At 44.5% G+C, this 24634-nt stretch overlaps 1 protein-coding gene across 1 annotated transcript in view; it reads left to right on the top strand.

Moving 5' to 3' along the window:
• Window positions 1-274: 274 nt before the first annotated feature.
• allc (allantoicase) overlaps window positions 275-24634 on the top strand; it is a 28121-nt gene continuing 3761 nt past the window's right edge. Inside the window, exons 1-5 of the mRNA XM_040018441.1 lie at window positions 275-1327; window positions 1872-1922; window positions 21328-21415; window positions 21755-21874; window positions 21976-22055. Coding sequence (XP_039874375.1) covers window positions 1238-1327; window positions 1872-1922; window positions 21328-21415; window positions 21755-21874; window positions 21976-22055 — 429 coding nt within the window. The 5' untranslated portion in view covers window positions 275-1237. The remainder of the gene's footprint in view (window positions 1328-1871; window positions 1923-21327; window positions 21416-21754; window positions 21875-21975; window positions 22056-24634) is intronic.

A 24634-nucleotide genomic window follows, 5' to 3' on the forward strand; every position in this document is an offset into this window, starting at 1 on the left:
GGCCGGAATGGGTGCAGGCACCTACTGGACACCAGCTGCTCCCACCCGAGGAGCAGGTACTGGTGCAGAGGTGGGCTGTTTCCTGGTTGGCCTCACCCTGGGGACCTGTATGGGTGCCGGGGCAAACTGGGCACCAGTCACTGCCACCCGAGGGGTGGTTATGGGTGCAGGAGGTAACTGGTTAATGGCCACCCTCACCCTGGGAGCAGGAACAGGCACTGGCAATGGCTGTGCAGCTGCTGTCCCCAGCTGGTACAGGTGTAGAGACTAGCAGAGCCTCAGCTGGCCTGGAAACTGGAGCAGGGACCAATCGGGCCCCGGGCCCCCTCACTCGAGAAACTGATACAGGTGCAGGGGATGTCTGGACCGCAGTCACCCTGAGAACAGGGGGCACAGAGAGGCAGAGGAACAATCTCTGAAAAAACAGTGTCAGCAAAAATAGATTTAAGCCCTTTGCCACCTTGACAAACAGTTTTTACAGTCTTTGTGGTTGGGTGGACAAAATATGACTTGACAGAACCTGACTTGACAGAACCTGAAGTTCTGAAGAGGAACAGTGCTGAAGAGGAACAACCCTAGGTTTCTGTTTAGCCCTGTTATATGTCTGTTATATGAAGCACTATGGTCTTGGAGGAATGTTGTCTTCACTGTGTATTGTACCACTACAGTACACAATCTATTTTTTCAACAGATTACAGATATAGGTTATCAAGTACTTCTGATTTGAGGGTCTCTTTTTCAGAGGAGCTATAGTATCTGGAGTCGTGCGCAGTGAGGATGTAAAATTAGTAATGAGATATTTGAGATTGATCACCGTTGTGGAAGTTCACCACCAGTCCTTTGGTTTCCCCAGCACCGATCTGGAGGCACTTCCACAAACTCCTGGGTCAGCTCTCTTTACTTTATCAGCTCCAGTGTGATTGGAGAACTGCTGCAGTGTGTTTTGCTTATGATTTTGTAGGTAGGAATTTGTCTTTATAGGTTTCTGTTCACCTGTAGTTGTGTGTTTGTGTCGGCCAAACTGACTGCACTGGTCAAACTGTGTCTGTTTCAGGTGAGTTAACAAAGCTGTAGATATGCAGGTAAATGAGTGACAGTGTGAGCAAACAGCTGCTGTCTGGCCGAGCAAACGCTGAACTTTGTGCTGCAGGGCAGCGGCTGCGCAAGTAGGTTGGCAGACAGCGGCTGCTTCAAGTTTTGTGTTCTTGTCTTAGTGGAAAGTCAAGGAAAGGTCAGTATGGCGGAGAGGAGGATGGCAAGAAAGGCGTGTGCAGAGCCCGACTTCCTGCAGTTCAACGATCTGGGCTGTGAGACGGTCGGAGGGAAGGTGAGTCACCACGAGTATGTTCACGCTGCTGCTGTAGGCAGGTTCACTCACTCCACTCATTACAACTGTTTGAAACCACAGCCTGATATGAAAACAATGTAAAGTCAGTAATATAATATACGAAAGACACAATGAATACACATGAATTATATTGCAGTTTGTAATCTTTCATTATAATATGTAATTTATAGTAAATTAATAAATTGTGAATAAAATCAGGGCTCCTAACATTCGTTCAGTATAATATGACAACAGACATAGAAGAAAACACAAAAAGAGTTTTAATGGGCTTAAAACACAAAAATACATAAAATGATCACAAACAGGTCTAATGCATTTTTTTTTATTATAATTTTTACGTACATTGACTTTAACTCAGTTAACCATCTAAATATTTTCTCCCCTGCTGCTCAGGAAAGAGGCCAGCTAGCTGTTCACTCAGTTTCTGTTAGCGTAATGTTTAATCACCGCTTTAACTCTGTTCAGTTCTCTGTGTTATCACATTGAAGCTGTTTGTGTTAGCAAAACAATTTTTTTCTTTCAGGTCATTTTTGCCACAGACGAATGGTTTGCCCCAGCGAGAAACCTGCTGAAGGTAAAATAACTCCACTCATCAGCATCAGTGACATTCACGTTAAAGGAGCAGTCCACTGTTTCTTCCCCTGCCTGCAGCTCTGAGCCCAGTGATTCATATTTCACATCATTAAAAACACCTCACACCCAGCTTTATTTAAAAGAGTTGAATATTTGTTTAACAGCTTATGCCTGTTCTTTCCATCAAACAAAAGTCTAAAATGTTTAGAAAACAGTTTCTAAGGCACTATTTTTAGCAGTGGAAGAATCCACATTAGGATGAGGACAGCATATTCACACAGTGATGAACTGGACATAGCAGCAGGTGTATGGCAGGATTCTTTCTAATGATAAAGTTCTTTATGCAGGTGACTCAAAATGAGCTGGATAATTATAAGACATTAACAGATTTATCTTTAAATATGTTTTAAAGCTTTTAAAGGCATTCAGAGGTGGCAAAAGTACACGCATTCTGTACTAAAGTAGAAGTACAGATACTATTGTTAAAAATACTGCAGTAAAAGTACTGATTCAGCCTCTTTACCCAAGTAAAATTAAAAAGTACTGGCTCTGAAATACACTCAAAGTAAGAAAGTAAAAGCAGCTCTTTGGAGGACGTTTCTATTTTTGTGCAAAGCTAACTGAACTGTGCTATATTAATATAATAATAAAATAATATCAGTAGATGGAAAAACAGACTTTACTCTAACCTTTAATCCTAATTGGATTAAATCATGAATCAGAAGGAAAAGAAAAATATATTTCTATTTTCTGTTTCCTTGTAGAGGGTGACTTTACCTCTACCTCTAAACAGGAAAATTTGTACAGTCAGGGGTTAAAGTGGAGGTGGCGTGGAAGTGGCCAGGGGAGGAGCGGTGGGGGGATCTCAGTGTGGGGAAAATCATCATATCTCTCAATAATTTCTATTGAAAGCTTCACCAGATTTTCTTAGTGTACGGGCTGTGATCAGCTGGCCTGCTGCTCTTTGTGGATGTACACATGTGGATTCAACCTGATGTGAGCAAATGTTTCCTGAGTTGTCCTGCCTGATTTAATCTCTACACTGACAGTACACTGTTTATGCTGTCTTTATATTATACACTATACAACCATCATCAGCTAAAATTCATATGAGTCTCTGCTGCACTTGATGTAAGCTAACTGTGATCATGAAACCACAGCCACTTTGCACCAGTCACACACTGTTCTTTACTTTAAATCCATCACAGTGAATCAAACTAACCTGTTTATCCTAACCTGCAGAGGATTTTCATGCAGCCTTTAAACACAGTTAGTCTGCCTCATCTTTATCCACCTCTGAGTGAAGTTAGCTCTCTTTCTTTTCTCCTCCTGTGAAATACAACATCTTGACCTTTAGCTGCAACACACTCTGAGACAAACTGCACACAAACAGTTTGTGTGTTTGCTGATGTTTGTTGAGCTGATAGAAATGCTGCATTTCAAATTACCTGACACTTAAAAAAACGCTACTCCCTTTATCCTCGCTCTTCTTCTTCTGTAGGGCTAGATAGAATAGAATAGAATAGAATAGAATAGAATAGAATAGATTGTCACTATACAGTTGTACAATGTGTCATGGTCCTGGGCCGTGTTGGCCCAGTATTCTTAGTTCTCTTGTATTTTTGTATTCAGTTCCCTGTTTAGGTTCTGTTTCCTGAGTTGCCCTGTTATGTTGTTCCCTGTGTGCCTTCCCTTTGTGACTCTCACCCCCTGTGTGCCCCTCTATGTATTCATGAGCCCTTGTCCCCTTTCGTGTTTTATTCCATGTTTTCCCCTGCCTGTTATGTCTGTGTTCTCCCCGTGCTCTCTCCTCCTGTCTGAACCTCTGTGTACTTCCTGTTTGACTCTGCCCGTCTCCCGTCAGTGTTATGTTCACCCCGCCCTGTCTCGTTATGGTTATCTGTGTCAGCTGTGTTCCCCGTGTGTTCCCACTTTCCTCGTTAACCCTCTGTGTATTTCTGTCTGCGTCTCCCTCTGTTCGGCGTCGCGTTCTCCCTCATGTTGTGTGTTACTCTCCCCGTGGTTCCTGGTACAGCTCATGTTTAGTTTTTCCGGTTTAGTTCAGTACTGTTTTGTGTTTCACCTTTAAGCCAGCATTAAAACTGTGATCTTTAAGTTTATCCCCGTGTCTGTGAGTCTGCATCTTGGGTCCTTCTCCTGCCTGCCACACAACGAATCATGACAGAAGAACGCGACCCCGAACTGGACCCAGCAGCTCACAACCCCTCCACGGACCTCCAGGAAGACTTGGTCTACACGGTGGAATACCACTGTGAGGAATGGGCGACGCTGCCTAGAGGCGAATACCGGGAGACCGTAGCCGTCCGTCTTCAGCGGATGGTGTCCGGGCTCCCGTGGCTATTCGGCGCGCTGCGCCCCCACATCCGGGACTTTCTTGTGTCCGCCGTGGGCATCCGCCCGGGGCAGCTGTCCCAGAAAGAACCGGAAACGGTCAGGATTGGGACCATGGGGCTCACCACCGTTACGCCGCCTGTTCGCTTCTCATCGGCTTCTACATCTTCGCCACCGCCTGTCTACACTACGTGGCGCACGGAGATGCCAGAGGCCAGCGACTTCGGTGAAGAGGAGCGGCAGCAGGTGTTACGGGCGTATCGGGAGGACGAGCTCCGTTGGAAGCCCTGGCTTATCACCGAGGAGGAGCTCTCGTCAGCTGTCCCACCACAGACCACCCACCTACCCTCGCCGCCGCGATCGGGCTACTCGTCTCCTGCTTCCTGCCTGGCACGGATGTGGTCTGAGGGCGAGGAGCTGGTCGCCACGGAAGGCCAGGCTGAGCCCACGGCCGCCCCTAAGAGGAAACGGCGTTCCCGCCGCTGTCGCGCACCGCCACGGCCCGTTCTGCTCTCCACTGAGCAACACGAGGTGGCTGTGGGGGGGCGCGGATTCCGACCTCGAGGAGCGGCAGCGCGCCGTATGCGCGCAACTGGAGGAAGAGCTACGAGAGGAGCCATGGCTCACTCCCCCCTATGACGAGGTTTTCCGCGGGACACGGCTAGCCCTTGGGGGCCCCCGGAGTGGCCTGGGACTCCCGCCTGCCACTCCGCTTACCACCGCCTCCTCAGCCGCTGCGACGCCTCAGGAGCCTCCATCTCCCACGTCTACGGGGCCCACGATCAAGAAGAAACGGCGTTCGCGTCCCCGTCGCGCTGCGCGACAAACGGAGGTGAGTGACTCTGTTTTTGCCCCTCACGTCTCAGCTAAGGAGGATTCTGCGATTAAGACTGTGTTGCCGGTTGAGGGGCCCGGCTGTAGACTAATGAGCCATGCCAAGCCAAGTTCTGAGACTGAAATTACTTCTGCCACAGCGTTTGGGGTTCATGTGACTGGAAGTGAGGCTACTGGCAGCAGCCCCACTAGCATGACAGCCAATGTCAACTCGCAAGGGAAGACCTCCACGGGCTGTGTTAATTTAACTTCCCCGTGTATAGACCCTGTTGAGAACCGTTGTTCCGTGGAGTTTATTAATGAAACTTCACCAGTGCACAATGCAAACCACGAACCCCCTGGCGCAGTGTCCAGAGGCTGTAACATCGTGACTAGCCCTTGTTTAAATTTATCTGTTGAAAATCAAAGTTATGTGAGTGTTTTTCAAGAAAAGCAGCTGAGCAACTCAGAGTCTGAGATTCTGTCTGAATCGTGCTGTACTGTGCAAAGCACCATGTTGAATAGAGCTGAGAGAGAAGCCAAAGAGAACTTGGATCTTGTCCATGATGCTGTTAAATCAAAGACTGACTCTGTTTTAGCTCCTATAACTGTGTTGCGAGAAAATAACGTTCTGGATCCCATGGTTAATAAGTGTAACCCATCTTTACAAACTGTTTTTCCGAAGACCAGTAATGATCCTGTTCGGGATTTAAGATCTGTTAGTGATCCGGTAAACTGTGAATTCATGGTCGAGTCGGTGTCTTGTGCGTCTAAATCTGCTCACCTAGAGATGGTCGTGAATTGCACTAAAGGAGCAACGAACAACTTGGGCTGCAGTTCTGATTCTTTAAGTGTTAAGCAAACTGTGTCGGCTGACATGACTTCTTCCATGAACGAAACGCAGTCTAAGCCATGTTATGAGTCAGAGAACGCTGTGTTTAGCTCCACTGAGATGACAACCATTGATAACGGAAGCTCTGATAATTACTTAACAAAACAAAGAACTGTTTCAGGCATTGCTTCCGTTGCTGCACCTCATGGAGCCAACGTTCCTGAGGTAGAAACTCATGTCCTATGTACTGTAGGTTCCTGTGACGCAAAGGTTAAAACCAACAGGGTGTGTGACTCAACCATGGAGACCAGTAAAGAACTGCTAAGTGACGTTTCCACAGGCGGCCCCCTGAACGTCATTCAGGTGGCCAGCTTGACACCCAGATCCATATCTGAATATCTCATGTTCACCCAGGGACTTCCCCCTGGAGGTTTAGGTCATGTTCTTGTGGGTAATATAGTAATCCTTGTTTTCCCTGTGGCTGACCCTGCTTACCTGTGCCATAACGTTATGTCATTGATTGAGTCTGAAGGGCGGAATGTAGACACAGGGCTTTCTGTTTCTGAACCTATTACGTCAACTAACATGAGTCTTGCAGTGACTGGGCTGGTCTCTGCCTCAAGACACCTCACACCTGTTTGTTTCTGGACTGATACCTATAAGATGTCATGTGAACGCAGCCGGCCTATTGCCACGCTAGCTGGAGGGTCCAAGGGGCCCGTTCAGCCTCCTGTCTCCGCTGGAGGGTCCGAGGGGCCCGTCCAGCCTCCTGTCTCCACTGGAGGGCCCGAGGAGCCCGTCCAGCAACCTTCCTCGTCAGCTGGGGGTTCAGGAGAACCGCACCAGCCTCATGCCACGTCTGCTGGGGGGCCCGAGCCGCCCGTCCAGCACCATGCCACATCAGCTGGAGGGCCCGAGGAGCCCATCCGGCCACCTTCTGCTTCTGCTCTGCCTGGTCCAGCTCCAGCCTGTGCTTCGCCTGCTGCAGCTCCAGCCTGTGCCTCGTCTGGCCCAGCCTCAGAGTCTCCGCCCTCGTTTGGCCCAGCCTCAGAGTCTTCGCCGTCGCCTGGTCCAGCCTCAGCCTCTGCAGCGACACCTGGTCCGGCCCCCGCATCGCCACCGTCTGGTCCTGCCTCGTCTGGTCCTGCCTCGTCTGGTCCTGCCTCGTCTGGTCCTGTGCCCACCGGGCCATGGCCAGCACGCCTGACACTGGAGAGCCGCCGCCGCTGCCTTCCGCGCGGCCGGCCTCCTGAACTGCTCAGTCGTCTCCTTCGCCGCTGCCTTCCGCGCGGCCGGCCTCCTGAACTGCTCAGTCGTCTCCTTCGCCGCTGCCTTCCGCGCGGCCGGCCTCCTGAACTGCTCAGTCGTCTCCTTCGCCGCCGCCGCTGCCTTCCGCGCGGCCGGCCTCCTGAACTGCTCCGTCGTCTCCTTCGCCGCCGCTGCCTTCCGCGCGGCCGGCCTCCGGACCAGCTCTGTCGTCTCCTTCGCCGCCGCCGTTGCCTTCCGCGCGGCCGGCCTCCGGACCGGCTCTGTCGTCTCCTTCGCCGCCGCCGTTGCCTTCCGCGCGGCCGGCCTCCAGACCAGCTCTGTCGCCTGTGCCACCCGCCCGGTCGGCCCCCCGACCGTGTGACCCGTGAACTTTTGTGCCGGTGGGCTCTAGGTCGGCCCCCTGAACTTTCTTTGAACTATGGTCTTGTGCTCCTGTGTTTTCTGTTGTTCGTTTTTGTTTTCTGTTCCGAGCCCTCCGTCCTGGGCCCCCGCCGCCCGCCCTGGGTCGTTTTCTGTTTGGTTTTTGTCTTCCTGTGTTTGGGCTGTCTGGAGCCAGCCCTTATGGGGGGGGTGATGTCATGGTCCTGGGCCGTGTTGGCCCAGTATTCTTAGTTCTCTTGTATTTTTGTATTCAGTTCCCTGTTTAGGTTCTGTTTCCTGAGTTGCCCTGTTATGTTGTTCCCTGTGTGCCTTCCCTTTGTGACTCTCACCCCCTGTGTGCCCCTCTATGTATTCATGAGCCCTTGTCCCCTTTCGTGTTTTATTCCATGTTTTCCCCTGCCTGTTATGTCTGTGTTCTCCCCGTGCTCTCTCCTCCTGTCTGAACCTCTGTGTACTTCCTGTTTGACTCTGCCCGTCTCCCGTCAGTGTTATGTTCACCCCGCCCTGTCTCGTTATGGTTATCTGTGTCAGCTGTGTTCCCCGTGTGTTCCCACTTTCCTCGTTAACCCTCTGTGTATTTCTGTCTGCGTCTCCCTCTGTTCGGCGTCGCGTTCTCCCTCATGTTGTGTGTTACTCTCCCCGTGGTTCCTGGTACAGCTCATGTTTAGTTTTTCCGGTTTAGTTCAGTACTGTTTTGTGTTTCACCTTTAAGCCAGCATTAAAACTGTGATCTTTAAGTTTATCCCCATGTCTGTGAGTCTGCATCTTGGGTCCTTCTCCTGCCTGCCACACAACGAATCATGACACAATGAGATATAGAGCATCTCCTACTCAGTGTAAACATGCTGGGGGGGGGGGGGGGGTACAGTTCTGCAGCGCTATGTACATATGGACAGTATTAACATAGGGAAAAACATATATATATATATATATATATATATATATATATATATATTTATTAGGGGTGCAACGATATTCGTATCGATATTGAACCGTTCGATACAGTGCTTTCGGTTCGGTACGCATATGTATCGAACAATACAACATTTGTAATTTATTTTATCAACTTTCCTTCTGACGATGCTGTCTGTGTTGAGCGCTCAGTGAATCTGCGTTCGACTACTCCGCCTAGGCTGCACTGTCGAGCGCAGATCCACTGAGCGCTCAACACAGACAGCATCGTCAGAAGGAAGAGCGCAGGGCAAGCTAGCAAGACAGAAGTTAAGCTCTCTTTGCAACATGGACCTCCCCCACTCTCATTCAGATCTGGCGTTTGGAATTATTTTGGTTTTCATGTGACGTATGACCCTGAAGGTAAGCGAGTCATGGACTAAAGTAAAACAGTATGTTGGATGTGCCATGCAATGCTCAATTACATGGGTGGGAACTAGTGTGTTAGCGCAGTTAGCTCGTTAACGTGTTGGCCGTCTAGCCCCATGCAGGGGGCGATCGGCGGTAGCTCGTTAACGGAGATTTGCTGTGTTGTGGCGTTAAGGTCATTTCAACGAGATTAACCTGAAAGCACTAGTGGGAACACAACGAATATGACTGCACATTTACGCCGACATCATCCTAGTGCAAAGACAAAAATAACAAGCATGCTACTAACTTTAGCCGAGTCATTTAGACAGCTGTTAGCACATGATTCTCCCTATGCTGCTGAGAATATAGCCCAGAAGAAGCGGATAGTATAGCTTTTATTTTGGAAAGAGACATTTCTCTGTAATAAACTCTCTTTTCCAAAGATGAGTGATTCCTCAATTAGATACAGGGCTTGCAATATCGCTAGCCCGACGTCCTGGAGCTAGCGATTTTTTCAGTCGGGCTACCAAAATCTATCTCTTCCCTGCCCGTCGGGCTATTGTAGGAAGGAAAAATATATGTCAATGCTTTTGCATTCTTTCAGAAATGTAGCTGGGTAATTATGTCATTGGCATGGTGAGCCACTGTCAATATGTGACATATTGAAATCGCGTTTGAATTTGCGCTTGTTTTTTGCTTTCACTTTGCAATCGTGCGAACTGTGTATAGAGAGCGACAGCACTGATTGGTGAGTGATGATAATTTGTGCACCAATTCCTCTGACATCGTCTTATTAATCGTTGGCTTACTATGCAAACATGACAAGTGAAATCTCCCGCAGCAAGCTTAAACATGTGAGAGGTTGATCGCGCAGAGAATTGCTGAGCTTATGTGAGTGCTGTGTAAAACCAGCAGCATATATATTTTAGTTCTGCTGAGCCAAATAAGACAGGTCAGGGTGAAGAAGTGACAGCCAAAGAAAAGCTTACCACAAAACGGAGAAGTTATGACAAATCAGACTATAAGGCAAAAAGAAAGTGCAGCTTTATGGTTTCATGGACAAAATAATTTCTGTGGCTGCAATATGACGAGCTAAATAACCAGGGCTGCACATAAGTGGTCCGCAGGTGCGCATTCGCTGTCAAAATAAAAAACACGCACAAGGGTTAGGGTTAAATTTAAAAACTGTACCTTTGAGTTAAAATATATATTTATAATTTTAATAAATGACAAATTAAAAAGGCATGAACATTTTTTTTGTATCGAAAAAATATCGAACCGTGACACCAAAGTATCGAACCGAACCGAACCGTGAATTTTGTGTATCGTTGCACCCCTAATATATATATATATATATATATATATATATATATATATATATAAAATGTACAATATACAAGACGTAAGTAATATGTAATAAATAGTGTTATGTATATACAGTTGAGTTATTGCACATAGAATTGGTATTGCACAGTGGTAGAGGAAGTGGGAAGTGGGGGGCTGTGTTATCTGTGCATACATAGATACTGAAGTACCGCAAACACATCTTAATGACACCTGAAGTCAACCCTAAAACCACCACTTTAACCTGTGACTGTGGCACACAGTTTTATCTCTTTTTATGCAACATCCTCTGGTGACTAATAATGTTTTCTGTTTAGGTTCAAATTGATGTTTGATGTTTGGAGGCTTTGCTGTGATGTGAAATAATAACTCCCCCCAAAGACAATAAACCTGAAGTAACCAGAATCAGAATCAGAATACTTTATTAATCCCGAAGGAAATTAGGGTTACAGCAGGCAGCACGCTAATGGCGCATGCGCACTTACAAAGGAACCTTCTGACTAACTTTACACAAACATCACATTGGGGAGACATGTCAGAAAGGTAGGCTGATAGGAAAAAAAACAACGAAAATACATAACATGAGGTAAGAGGAGGAGAAAAAAAACTCCACTCTGACTGAGCTCCTAGTGGGAGAACAGTTTGATAACAGAAAAAACACCTCAGCACAAAAAGCACATGACTATCAATACACCATAGAAACACAAGACAAGCAACAGGGGCGGGTGAAGGGTAAGAGAGAGCCGGTGTAGACAGCGCATCGGGTCCTGCAGCATGTCTGCGCTGGTCCAGTCGACTGCCATCTTCCCCGGTAGGGCACAAGCATTGAAAGCGTTTGGAAAGGGAGGGGGGATCAGTGTGTGCATATCAGTGTATGTGTGTGTGTGTGTGTGTGTGTGTGTGTCCAGAGTTCAGCTGAGACAGTGTCCTTCGCCCCGCCAGGCTAAGTAAACAGTCTTCCAGCAAACCCAGGTGGCCTTGCATGGAATGGGGGGAACAGTCTAAACACAGTCATTATCAGGGTGTTTTGTTCAGCTCCAGCATTGAGGCCGCAGCTGGCGCCGAAGGGGTCTCCGCATGAAGTGATGATGGTTTTTACTTTAGTGCGAACAACTCATATGAATTTCAAAGCTGTTCTAACAGTCCAACACTGGTGTCTCGATCTCCCGTTGGAGAGCCGTGAGCTTTCTATGATGTTATCCAAACTTGCGTTCCGTGATGTTGTCATTCTTTTTGCTCAAAGAGACGATTCTGAGAACTCACGACCGCAGTGCACTTCCCCAAGATGTGATCGAATTTGCACTCAAAGGTGTTATTCGAGCTAGCCCCTCCAGATGTAATCCAGTTTTTCACTCAGAGGTCTTGTTCTGAGTATTCACGGCAGCCGTGCGTTCTCCAAGATCTTATCCGTGTTGCACTCAATGAGCCCATTTTGAGAAATTCACGCCTCGTCCCATCATTTCAATCCCAGCGGGCAGCCTTGTGGGGGTTTGAACAGCCGGTTCCGCTTCCTTAATTCTTCGATAAGCAAGGGTCAAGCCAGCTCCAATCAGCAAGAACCCTGTTATCATGGTTCCGAATAGGTAGATATCTTCAGCAGTCAGGCTCACCCGAGCCCAGACTTCTCATTGAGAAGGGGTGTCAATTGCATTCAGAGACCAGTTGATCAAATCCATAATTCCTTTTAGGTTTTAGAGAACAGACTGTGAGAGAGTGTTCCAGGGAAAAGTAAGTAAAAAAACAAAACAAAAACACTTTTGCCAACATTATGGTCTAACAATAAAACAGCTTGTCAGCTTTCAGTTTTTTTTGCAACAGCACAACAGTAACCATTTAACACTTGCCAATGTCAACATTTGTTTTACCATTGTATGGGCAAAAAACTCGAGCTGCAAACATTTTAACATGGAAACAATTGTTCGTAGGGCTGTGCGATATGACCAAAATCTCATATCCCGATATAAGACATTTATCGTCCGATAACGATATAAATCACAAAAATGTAACAGTTTATGTAAATTCTGTGAATCTCGGGCAGCTCAACTTGCGTGAAGTGTTTCCAGCTGGGCGTAGGGTACCTGGAATCGAGTGTTTTAAGGATGTATGAAACTATGCATTTTTAGACATAAGTTGTAACGGCCTCCGTTTTCTTTGTGAGTATTTATTACACAGCGTGCTGCGGGGAAAAGCCTGTTCTAACGTTTGAGTCTAAGGTTTATTTTTTTAGCACCTGATGGCTCTTTTTTGTTTCTCATCCGTAAATAATCTGCATGCTCTTTCATGTGATTCAGTTATTTTTGAAAAGTCTCAACAGGATCTTGAGCTTTATTGTGAAAGGTTTATGTGGAAAATAAACAAGAGGACAGGCAATAGTTTTACCATTGTTGTTGCTAACGACAACGCATAAAAACAGGCGCTTGTCCGTCCGTAGTGTGGTTATATAAAATATAAGAGAAAGAGAGAACTTTAAGAAATGAATATAGCCACTACAGTGACCATCAAAACGATGAAAAAATATTGCCGTAAACAGTTTATTTTGCGACACCACAAAACAAACGATAGCGTAAAATGAAACGATAGATGTTTTTATATCGTCATCCGATATATATCATTATATCGAACAGCCCTAATTGTTAGTTTTTAAAAGTCCACAAAATATACATTCATCTTGCATTCCTAACTTACCCTTATTCTTAGTATATATTGCAATTACCTTTACAATGCACACAATGTAGCACAAACACAATATGTCTTGAACGTTAATATACACACCACCCTTCAACATTTCTGGTGCAGTATCATCTCTCAATTAAATCTTAATATTTTTGATTGTCTCTTACTAGAGCCCCCCCCCCCCCCCCAAGGGTAAAATCTCTCTAATTGTAGTAGTTTACAAACTTTTCCAAATTTTCTAAATTTCTCTCAAATGTAGGTTTTCCCTTCATATGCTATTTTCAACAAATTGCCATTTTATTCACATTCAGCCTCTGAAAAACTTCTGTCCATCTGGCAGAACATTCATCATCCAAATCATGGGTTTGCTTATTCATTTAGTTTATTCTTGAGCATCTGTACCTTGGTCAAGAGTCTGCTGACGTCCAGACAAAGAAAGAGCTTCTGAAGTACTTCAAAGAAAGCTTTCAGTCTCGAGGTTAACCGAAATTGTGTGCATATATCAAACCCAGTAAGAGTGCAATGCAGAGGCCATGTCTTCCAGGTCATGCAGAACACCCTCAATGGTTATATCCACATCGGCTGGAGGAGTGTTGGCATCAGCTCTTTCGATGGTGAAGATAGCAAGGGTAATTTGTTCCAGCTCCCTTTGAACAGCTGTAGCATCAGAATCCTTTACAACGGAGAGTACAAAAACCAAACCCATTTGTCAATTAGACACAAAAACATAGAAAAATGGCATCCAGACTCAACAATACATTATATAAGATTCCCAAAAACATTTTAGCAGGTTACGTGGAAATTATAATAACAACAACATTACAACACGTGACAACATTAGTTATTCAAGATTTGGTTTAATACAGATAAAAACTACAACCAGGTATTCTTTGAAGAGGATGCTTGGGTCTTCATTCATGTAAGGAGGTAGTGCACTGAGGACAGACTCCCTCCCCTTTTCAATAGTTTCCTTCTGTAGAGAGTGGCAGAGATACAGGAAGAGAAAACAGAAAACAGAGATAGACATGTACACAAGACCAACTAATCATCATATGGACATGAATAGTTTCCACCACATTATATACAGTGGGGCAAAAAAGTATTTAGTCAGCCACCGATTGTGCAAGTTCCCCCACTTAAAATGATGACAGAGGTCAGTAATTTGCACCAGAGGTACACTTCAACTGTGAGAGACAGAATGTGAAAAAAAAATCCATGAATCCACATGGTAGGATTTGTAAAGAATTTATTCGTAAATCAGGGTGGAAAATAAGTATTTGGTCAATAACAAAAATACAACTCAGTACTTTGTAACATAACCTTTGTTGGCAATAACAGAGGTCAAACGTTTACTATAGGTCTTTACCAGGTTTGCACACACAGTAGCTGGTATTTTGGCCCATTCCTCCATACAGATCTTCTCGAGAGCAGTGATGTTTTGGGGCTGTCGCCGAGCAACACGGACTTTCAACTCCCGCCACAGATTTTCTATGGGGTTGAGGTCTGGAGACTGGCTAGGCCACTCCAGGACTTTCAAGGGTGTCGTTTAGCCAACACCCTAAACGACTTCTACTGCCGTTTTGACGAGCCATCAGGCAGCCTTCACACCTCCAACGGCCCCAACAATAGAGACACTTTGGACACTAATTCCCCCACCTCTCCCCCCTCCACAGAGCCATCACCACCTTCAAACCGTTCACCTACAACACCCCCCTCCTCACCCCACACAAAAGAGGATTTCAAACCACCTCCTCCCACCACAACTCTTCATATTCATGAAGCAGATGTGAGGAAGCAGTTTAAGAACCTGAATGCTCGGAAAGCTCCCGGCCCAGACGGCGTGTCTCCTGCCACCCTCAGACACTGTGCAAACGAGCTGGCCCCAGTGTTTTCTGGCATTTTCAACTCTTCACTGCAGGCATGTCATGTGCCTGCCTGCTTCAAGTCCTCTACCATAATCCCTGTCCCCAAGAAACCTAGGATCACTGGACTAAATGACTACAGACCCGTGGCTCTGACATCTGTGGTCATGAAGTCATTTGAGCGCCTAGTTCTCTCCCATCTCAAGACCCTCACGGCCCCCCTCCTGGATCCCCTACAGTTTGCATATAGAGCCAACAGGTCTGTAGACGACGCCATCAACATGGCCCTACACTTCATCCTTCAGCATCTGGACTCCCCAGGAACCTACGCCAGGATCCTGTTTGTGGACTTCAGCTCTGCCTTCAACACCATCCTTCCAGACCATCTCCGAGGCAAGCTTTCCCAGATGAATGTGCCTGATCCCATCTGCCGGTGGATCACTGACTTCCTGACGGACAGGAAGCAGCATGTGAGGCTGGGAAAGAATGTCTCGGACTCCCGGACCATCAGCACCGGCTCCCCTCAGGGCTGTGTTCTTTCTCCTCTGCTCTTCTCCCTGTACACCAACTGCTGCACCTCCACCCACCAGTCTGTCAAGCTAATCAAGTTTGCAGATGACACCACCGTTATTGGGCTCATCTCGGACGGGGATGAGTCTGCCTACAGGAGGGAGGTTGAACGTCTGGTGTCCTGGTGCAGCCACAACAACCTGGTGCTGAATGCCCAGAAGACAGTGGAGATTATTGTGGACTTCAGGAAGCACACAGCCCCACTCCCCCCCATCATCCTGACTGACACCCCCATCACCTCTGTGGACTCATTCCGCTTCCTGGGTACCACCATCACCCAGGACCTGAAGTGGGAGCCCACCATCACCTCCGTCATCAAGAAAGCCCAGCAGAGGATGTACTTCCTGAGGCAGCTGAAGAAATTCAACCTGCCAACACGGACGATGATGCAATTCTACACCGCAATCATCGAGTCCATCCTCACCTCCTCCATCACCGTGTGGTACGCTGGAGCCACTATCAGGGACAAACAGAGACTGCAGCGTGTTGTGCGCTCTGCTGAGAAGGTGATTGGCTGCAGACTCCCATCCCTGCAGGACCTGTACACCTCCAGGACATTGCGGCGTGCAGCTCGGATCTCAGCTGACCCTTCTCATCCTGGACACAGTCTGTTTGACCTGCTCCCCTCAGGCAGGAGGCTCCGGTCCATTCGCACCAGAACCTCTCGCCATAAGAACAGTTTCTTCCCCTCTGCTGTTGGACACATGAACAATAACCATATGACTGTCCCCGCCACTATCACATGACCCTACGCTGTGTCACTGCATCATTCCATGTTTGGCACTGATCACCACCTGCACTAATGTATATATCTTTCTACGTAGCACTCTTAATTCTTATTCTCATGTATATATCTCATGTATATCTCATGCACATATCTTTCTACGTAGCACTTTTAATTCTTATTCTTATTTTTATATCTTTATGACACTATGTTTGCACTGAAGCACCGCAGCAATTTCCTAATGTTGTAAACCCGCTCAACATTTGGCAATAAACCCCTTTCTGATTCTGATTCTGATTACGGAGCCACTCCTTTGTTGCCCGGGCGGTGTGTTTTGGATCATTGTCATGTTGGAAGACCCAGCCTCGTTTCATCTTCAAAGTTCTCACTGATGGAAGGAGGTTTTGGCTCAAAATCTCACGATACATGGCCCCATTCATTCTGTCCTTAACACGGATCAGTCGTCCTGTCCCCTTGGCAGAAAAACAGCCCCATAGCATGATGTTTCCAACAACAACAACAACAACAATCTTTATTTATAGAGCACATTTAAAAGCCTTGGGCATACCAAAGTGCTTTACATAAAACAATAAAAAATAAAACAGTTCACACATTAACATCAAATACATAAAAGTAACGGATTATGTTCACAGATAAAAGCCACCAATAAGAGTAAACTGCAGCACATAGGTTATAGCAAGGTAAGACTGTACCACCATGATAAAAGACACCAATAATGGAAAGATAGCAGAGAATTTAATACAATACAATAGGTCAATAGGTCACTGCAAGCAAGCCAGCATTTAACTAGTAGAAAAGGCAAGTTTAAAAAGATATGTTTTTAGCCGTGATTTAAAAGAATGAATAGAATCAGACGCCCGGATGCCAATCGGGAGATTGTTCCACAGCTCCGGTGCAACTAGAGCAAACGATCGGTCACCTCTAGATTTCAGTCGAGATCTGGGCTGAACCAACAGTAACTGTGAGGATGACCTTAAAGCCCTAGCAGGAGCATATGGGTTTAAAAGTTCCTTAAGATAGCTTGGTGCAGTGTTATTGGTAATTTTAAAAGTAAACAACAAAATTTTAAATTGAATACGATATTTGACAGGCAACCAGTGCAGATCAGCAAGGACAGGAGTAATGTGGGCAAACTTCTTGGTTTTAGTTAGAATGCGTGCTGCAGCATTCTGAACTGTCTGTAATCTATGTAAAAGGGAAGAGTGGAGACCACAATAAAGTGAATTACAGTAATCAAGCCTTGACGTTACAAAGGCGTGGATGAGCTTTTCTAGGTCTTTATACGGGATATAGTGCCTGGCCTTAGAAATAAGGCGAAGCTGGTAAAAACTGGATCTGACAACAGCAGACACTTGTTTATCAAGTTTAAATGAGCTGTCAAATAAGACACCCAGATTCCTGACAGTGTCAGAGAAAGAACTAGTGAGAAAACCAAAGGCATCCCGAAGTTTGGCACGAAGAGCATTACTACCAAAAATCATAATTTCAGTTTTCTTATCATTAAGGATAAGAGTATTTGCCAAAAGCCATTTCTTGACCTCACACATGCATTCTCGAAAGCTATTCAAAGACAGAGCAAGATCATCGTTTAACTCAAAATAGATCTGGATATCATCCGCATAATAGTGGAAAGCAATGTGGTATTTCTCAAAGATAGCACTTAAGGGAAGCATGTACAATGAGAAAAGGGTAGGGCCTAACACAGATCCCTGGGGGACACCACAGCAAACAGGTACAGCCGAAGAAGAGGATGTGGCCAAATGTACCGAAGAGAGCCGATTGGAGAGGTAAGATTTAAACCAATCCAAGGCAGCGCCCTTAATGCCTACAGTGTGCTCTAGTCTCGCCAATAGGATGTTATGGTCAACCATGTCAAATGCCGATGAAAGATCCAATAGCACTAGGACAGAGGGGCGTCCATTGTCAGCCATTAGTAAAAGATCATTGAAAACACGAAGCAGCGCTGATTCAGTGCTGTGATGTTGTTTGAAGGCCGATTGAAATTTATCATTTATATTATTCTCATCCAGGAAGGTCTGCAGTTGAAGTAGAACCACCTTCTCAAGAATTTTAGCCAGGAAGGGAAGCTTAGAAATCGGCCTATAGTTGGCAAAATCACTATGATCAAGGTTCCTTTTTTTTTAGAACAGGTTGAATTATAGCATGTTTGAGAGCTGAAGGTTCTGAAGCCAGAAAGCAAGGAAAAGTTCAATATGGACAATAAACAAGGTCCAATTGCATTAAAACAATCCTTGACTACCCCCATGCTTCACAGTAGGTATGGTGTTCTTGGGATGCAACTCAGTATTCTTCTTCCTCCAAACACGACGAGTTGAGTTTATACCAAAAAGTTCTACTTTGGTTTCATCTGACCACATGGCATTCTCCCAATCCTCTGCTGTATCATCCATGTGCTCTCTGGCAAACTTCAGACGGGCCTGGACATGCACTGGCTTCAGCAGCGGAACACGTCTGGCACTGCGGGATTTGATTCCCTGCCGTTGTAGTGTGTTACTGATGGTGACCTTTGTTACTTTGGTCCCAGCTCTCTGCAGGTCATTCACCAGGTCCCCCCGTGTGGTTCTGGGATCTTTGCTCACCGTTCTCATGATCATTTTGACCCCATGGGATGAGATCTTGCGTGGAGCCCCAGATCGAGGGAGATTATCAGTGGTCTTGTATGTCTTCCATTTTCTGATGATTGCTCCCACAGTTGATTTTTTCACACCAAGCTGCTTGCCTATTGTAGATTCACTCTTCCCAGTCTGGTGCAGGTCTACAATACTTTTCCTGGTGTCCTTCGAAAGCTCTTTGGTCTTGGCCATGGCGGAGTTTCGAGTCTGACTGTTTGAGGCTGTGGACAGGTGTCTTTTATACAGATGATGAGTTCAAACAGGTGCCATTCATACAGGTAACGAGTGGGGGACAGAAAAGCTTCTTACAGAAGACGTTACAGGTCTGTGAGAGCCAGAGATTTTCCTTGTTTGAGGTGACCAAATACTTATTTTCCACCCTAATTTACGAATAAATTCTTTACAAATCCTACCATGTGAATTCATGGATTTTTTTTTCACATTCTGTCTCTCACAGTTGAAGTGTACCTCTGGTGCAAATTACTGACCTCTGTCATCATTTTAAGTGGGGGAACTTGCACAATCGGTGGCTGACTAAATACTTTTTTGCCCCACTGTATGTCCATAACGAAGGTAAAGAAAAGAAATCATCTTTTTTTGCATTCAAAAATTGATCTTTAACATAAAACCATTCACTTATGGTTTAACCTGTAATTGAGGGATACAATCTTTACTTATGATTAGGTAATTTTAATTTTCCAAAGTTTTGAGTACCAAAATTTGTCTTGCTTAATATAAATGTAAGTACAATAAACACTGTGCAACTACCATACACTAGCTGTTTAAATTGGAAAGTGATCTTATAATGCCATAATAATGCTGCCAAGAGAATAACGCACCTGTGTGGCCGGGGCCAAAGTTTGTCTAATTTTCTTCACTGCAGTGCCTCCTTTTTTCTTGAAGACTTTTATGAACTGGTCAGTGTTTTGGTCAAGTTGTGCAAAAAGCCTTGGAACAAGTGCAGCAGTAGTAATCCTCACAAATTCTGCTTCCACCTGAAAACACGTGAACAAACACAACATACTGTACTGTAAATATACATACTATATGTACACATATACATACTTTACAACTAAAAATAATATAGAAAGACCTCATCAAAGCTATAATTTCACACAAACATTTACACAAAATGCTAATGCAGCCATTACATCTTTTATTGTTATTTATCAAGATCCAAAAAATATTGATCACAGCTGATCTGAAAGGAACCTCAGGCCCTTGAACCGCAACCTTTACACTTGTTCAGATCTGGAGAAGAAATAACAGGGCCATGGGATGGGTCAGTAAAGAAAACTTAAAACAATTTTCTTTTGAAAAGTATAACAGTTCACATACCACATACAAGCTCAGCAGTACCACAGACAGCACATCAGTATAGGAGGGAGCAATTTAGAAAGTAAAACAAGAAATTCATTACTTAATTTCAAGACGCAAATTATTGATTGAAATACAACTGCATAAAAAAATACTACTCAGAAGAAAAGCAAGAGATTGACACTGCCATGTGCTAACTTTCTATAGAAACAATTATCACCAGGTCTGTCGCCCTCCATTGTCTGTCCACTCATATGTCGTGAATAATTTTATTAAAAAAAACCTTAAGTGTGTGATTTAACAAAATGTAATTTATAACTATGATGACATGTATAACTCCGACCAGACCATTTTTACATAATACAGATTACTGACAGAGCATAAAAATGGTGTCACGGTGGCTTTCGCCCTCGACTTTTTGGATTTTAAATGTCACGACCTCATGCTATCCTTGCCTTGCTATTTGTGACTCTCGGATTACAGTAAAGGAATCCCAAGAAAGCAAATGAAAAAATAACCCCTGTAGCTAATCCCTTAATAAAACAAAAAAACAACAAAAATGTTTCTTACACATTCCACAAAATAATCATGTTAACATGTAAGCAGTTAATATAGTTGTTTGCAATAGCCTGAGATAAACAGGCACACTAAATTTCATCCCTTGTAATATTATATTTCATCTTAAGCCCAGGTTTGCTCTGTGAGGGGGATACTTCATCTGTTACCATGTAAACCTATACACACCACCTGCCCAGTGGTCTCACGGTTCCGTGTTACAATAACAAGGCTTGGCAGGATGAAAGCAGACATATCTAACTTATCCAGGACCCAGTAAAACTAATGTAGCACAGGGGCACGCAAACTATATAACATCTCTTGTAAGACAAACGCAAAATATAACCACGCTCAACATGTAGATACTACACAACATAGTCAAAGAAAAACGTGGTCTTACATCTCAAGAAAGAAACAGCAGCTTGCCGCCAAAAACAACGTTTTTAAGTTAAATTTGAAGTCTTGCGCATGAGCAGGTCCAACCCGTGAAACCTTGTTGTTCTTCGCGGTTTTATTACAACTGTTTTTGCATTACTGCCACCTTGTGGATATACGAAGTATATTGATCCTAATTAACTTAAATGTTATGCCATCAAGTAACACATTAGTATTCTGTACAGACAATAATAGACACAATTACGTAGACTTTATTAGAAAAACATATTTTAACTTAACAAAAACATATATTTTAAGTAAAATGAAAATAAATAATTAATATACACTGAACAATCCACCTCATTCATTTTTTGAGTGTACAGAGAGAGCCGCCACAGTTCATCACATCTGCCTTCACCGAGTTTGGAAAGTGGATGGACGGATGGGAGACAAGGAGGAAGAGAACACCTGGTTAGTACCCTGAATTTTCACAAGCGTACCCGTTTTCTGACGCGGTGCTTTCTTTTACTCTCTTCTGGGTTTTCTGAGCCTCAGCTCCAACATTTCTTACACTTGGGTTTTGTTTTTTGTTTTTTTTACTTTTAACATTTTGTTTATTTTAGTTTTCTTAGTTTGATCTGTGATTGTGTTAGAGTTTAACTGTTCCCTCTGTATTTCCCGTCTCATCTTCCTCAATCATTTCCCCCTGTTATTTGTGTCTGTGTTTCATCCATCCATTCTTTTCCTTTTTTGCTTTTTTACTGAGAAGTGAACCAATCATCATTGTGTTTGCTTGTTGCTTGGTTGAAGGTCACGACTGGTGCATTATCCAGCTGGGAGTCCCAGGTTTGATCCATGGCTTTGATGTCGACACGTCCTTCTTCACAGGAAACCACTCACCCTACATCTCCATCCAGGCCGGCTGTCTGGGTATGTCATCATCGTCATCATCATCGCATTGCCCAATAACGTACTTTAAACTTTTCCATATCTAAATAGCTTCAATGAAACACTTCCTGTTGTTCTCCCAGACCAGGTGCCTCCTTTCACCCTGGAAGGAGACCGAACTGGCATGGCTGCCTCCGATAGTCAGATGGCAGCTGTTGCCAAGGTAACACTGACCTTCATGTGATTCAATTCAATTTTATTTATATAGCGCCAAATCACAACAAAAGTCGCCTCAAGGCGCTTCATGTGATCACCGACACTGTAGTCAGCCCCAGCTAAACAAATATTTAAAACAAGAGTGATGTGCTGAATTGACAGCTATGGTCGGTTTATCTGCAGCCATGTGAAAAGCGGAGAGCTCCGAATCGTCAATCAGTCATTAATTCATCGTCAGGACACCATAAAGACCTGAGTAGAATGTCTTTTTCACATGACTATATGTATGGCTCAGGGGCGATTCTAGGATCAGAGCTTTGGGGGTGCTGAGCACCTAGAGAGCTGCCCAGCCAGGCAAGATAGACTTTACTCGTCACGATGAGACGTCTTCCCCGTGTCTGTCAGTCCCCGCATCCTTAAATGTCTCCAGTTGTCCCAAGTTCTCTATGACTGTCTCCTTGGTGCATTTAAACCCCTGTTCCTCCCTGTCCTCATCGTCTGTTGTCTTCGTCTCCATTATCAGTCATCATAATTTTACCATCTCTGAGTAAGTCTGCAAATTTCTTTATTAAATCATAAGATTCTTAAATTCATCAAGTCTCTCTGTGCCTGGGTCCTCGTCACAAAACATGACATCACTGTTTTGTACATTTTAACACAATTGAATCCCCATTTTTGAGAAAGAAAAGCAAAACACTATTTTAAAAGTCAGTAACAAAACCATCAAATCAGATAAAGGTTATTTAAATGCTGCAAACGAAGAATGGATTGAAATAAAAAAAAAAAATACATATCCTAACTAGGGATGGGTACCGGTATCGGTTCTGACATAAACGGTAGTAACCAGACCGAAAAGCAGCGCACATTTCGGTGCTTTTTTTCGGTGCTTTTTTTTCCTGAGCTGTGATACACTTTAGATTCTAGCCAATCATTTTACGTTTCCGAGGATAGTAGGCGGGTCCAGGTACGTACGTTCTTTTAGGGCAGAGCTACAGATTAAAAATGCCCAAGGCGAAGCGGTCAAAAGTCTGGCTGTACTTCACAGCAAAAGATGCAAACTCAGCAGCCTGCAACAAGTGCTTTAAGCTGACACTGTCAAAGGAGGTAACACCTCGAATCCGATGAAACACGTGGCGACGCATAGCGTTTTTTTAAAAGCCGAGAAATGCGCCGTATTTGATAGCTTGCTGCGAGACCTCACCCTGAGCACATCTACTGCGGGTGGGTTGCCTGTTATCGGACCTGGAGTTAGCAACATCCCCCAAAAACCCGAAGAGTAGAGTCCTGGCCCCTAGCCCTGCCAGTGTAGCAGAAATGATGAGGGCAGCAGCAGCCGTTCTTCTCTGCGTGAGTAGCGTGAGGCTAACCACGTTATTACATTAATGCATGTAAGGTGAACTAGCAAACATCATCATAGCTACATGCGGCTGTCTTCTTGTTTGATGGCAGATACTCCCTTCACCCTGGCCAAAAAGGCTAAAATGACCAAAGAAACAGTGGAAAACAGTTAAACATGAGAGGTTTTTGGACAAAGTTTGATTTTTTTTCTCCATTGTTTAAGCACTGCTTCCAGCCAAGAGTGATGCCATATATGCCCCACAGCTGCAGAAAAGGCTAACATTGTTATCTTTTTACAAAAAAAACAAAACAACAACAGCTGAACATGAGAGGTTTTAGGACCAATTTTGTGTTCTCCATTCTTTAAGCACCGGTTCGAGCACCGTTTAAGCACCAGCACCGTTTCAAAAGTACCGATTTGGCACCGGCATTGGATAAAACCTAAACGATACCCATCCCTAATCCTAACCTTAATTACTGGGGGAAAATGATGAATGATGATCATAGTGAGTAAGAAGTAAACAGAGTGCATTTTTTGGACAGAGATTCACTTTTAATGTGTATGTATAATACAATACAAATATATAAAAATACACTCCAAAAATAGAGTCCTTGAAATGTACAAATGTACAAAATATTGATAAATAAAATTATAAAAATGGAGGCAACTTTGCCTATGGTACAATGTATTCAATGTATGAAAAGATCTTTACTGCAGGCTCTGCAGATTTTTTGTTTTATTTTAACCTATGTCGCCTCACCTTGAGGTTGGCAAATCTGTCTATCACTTTTTGTCATCAGCTCTCTCAAGCAGTTTAACAGTTTCTGTTTTGCCTGTCACTGTTCCCTGTCTGTTTTCTTACCTGGTTCTTCCTGACCTTGTACTTTCTTCTCACGTTCCCCTCTTTCTTCTCTCCCTCTTTGGACTGACAATCATACACAAATAGATTGTATTCAATTAGATGTAAAAAATTACATTAATATGAAAAAACAAATACTATTAAGACCACTAATAAAAAAAAAAGTCCTCTCTCAGTGTACTTTCAACCAAAAGGCAAATAACCAAACCACATGAACATCTAATAAAAGATATAAATATTGAAACACTGATCCAACATTATTCTTGATTGACGGATCATTTGATCTTAGACTTTTACCTGAATGTTGCTCCTGGGTTTAATCTTGGCACATGCACATATGACAAAATAACCAACTTCTCTCATTCCATTTCAAACAGGACAGTGGCAA

The sequence above is a fragment of the Simochromis diagramma genome, unplaced genomic scaffold, assembly GCF_900408965.1.
Source record: "Simochromis diagramma unplaced genomic scaffold, fSimDia1.1 OVJJ01000802.1, whole genome shotgun sequence".
Taxonomy (NCBI): domain Eukaryota; kingdom Metazoa; phylum Chordata; class Actinopteri; order Cichliformes; family Cichlidae; genus Simochromis; species Simochromis diagramma.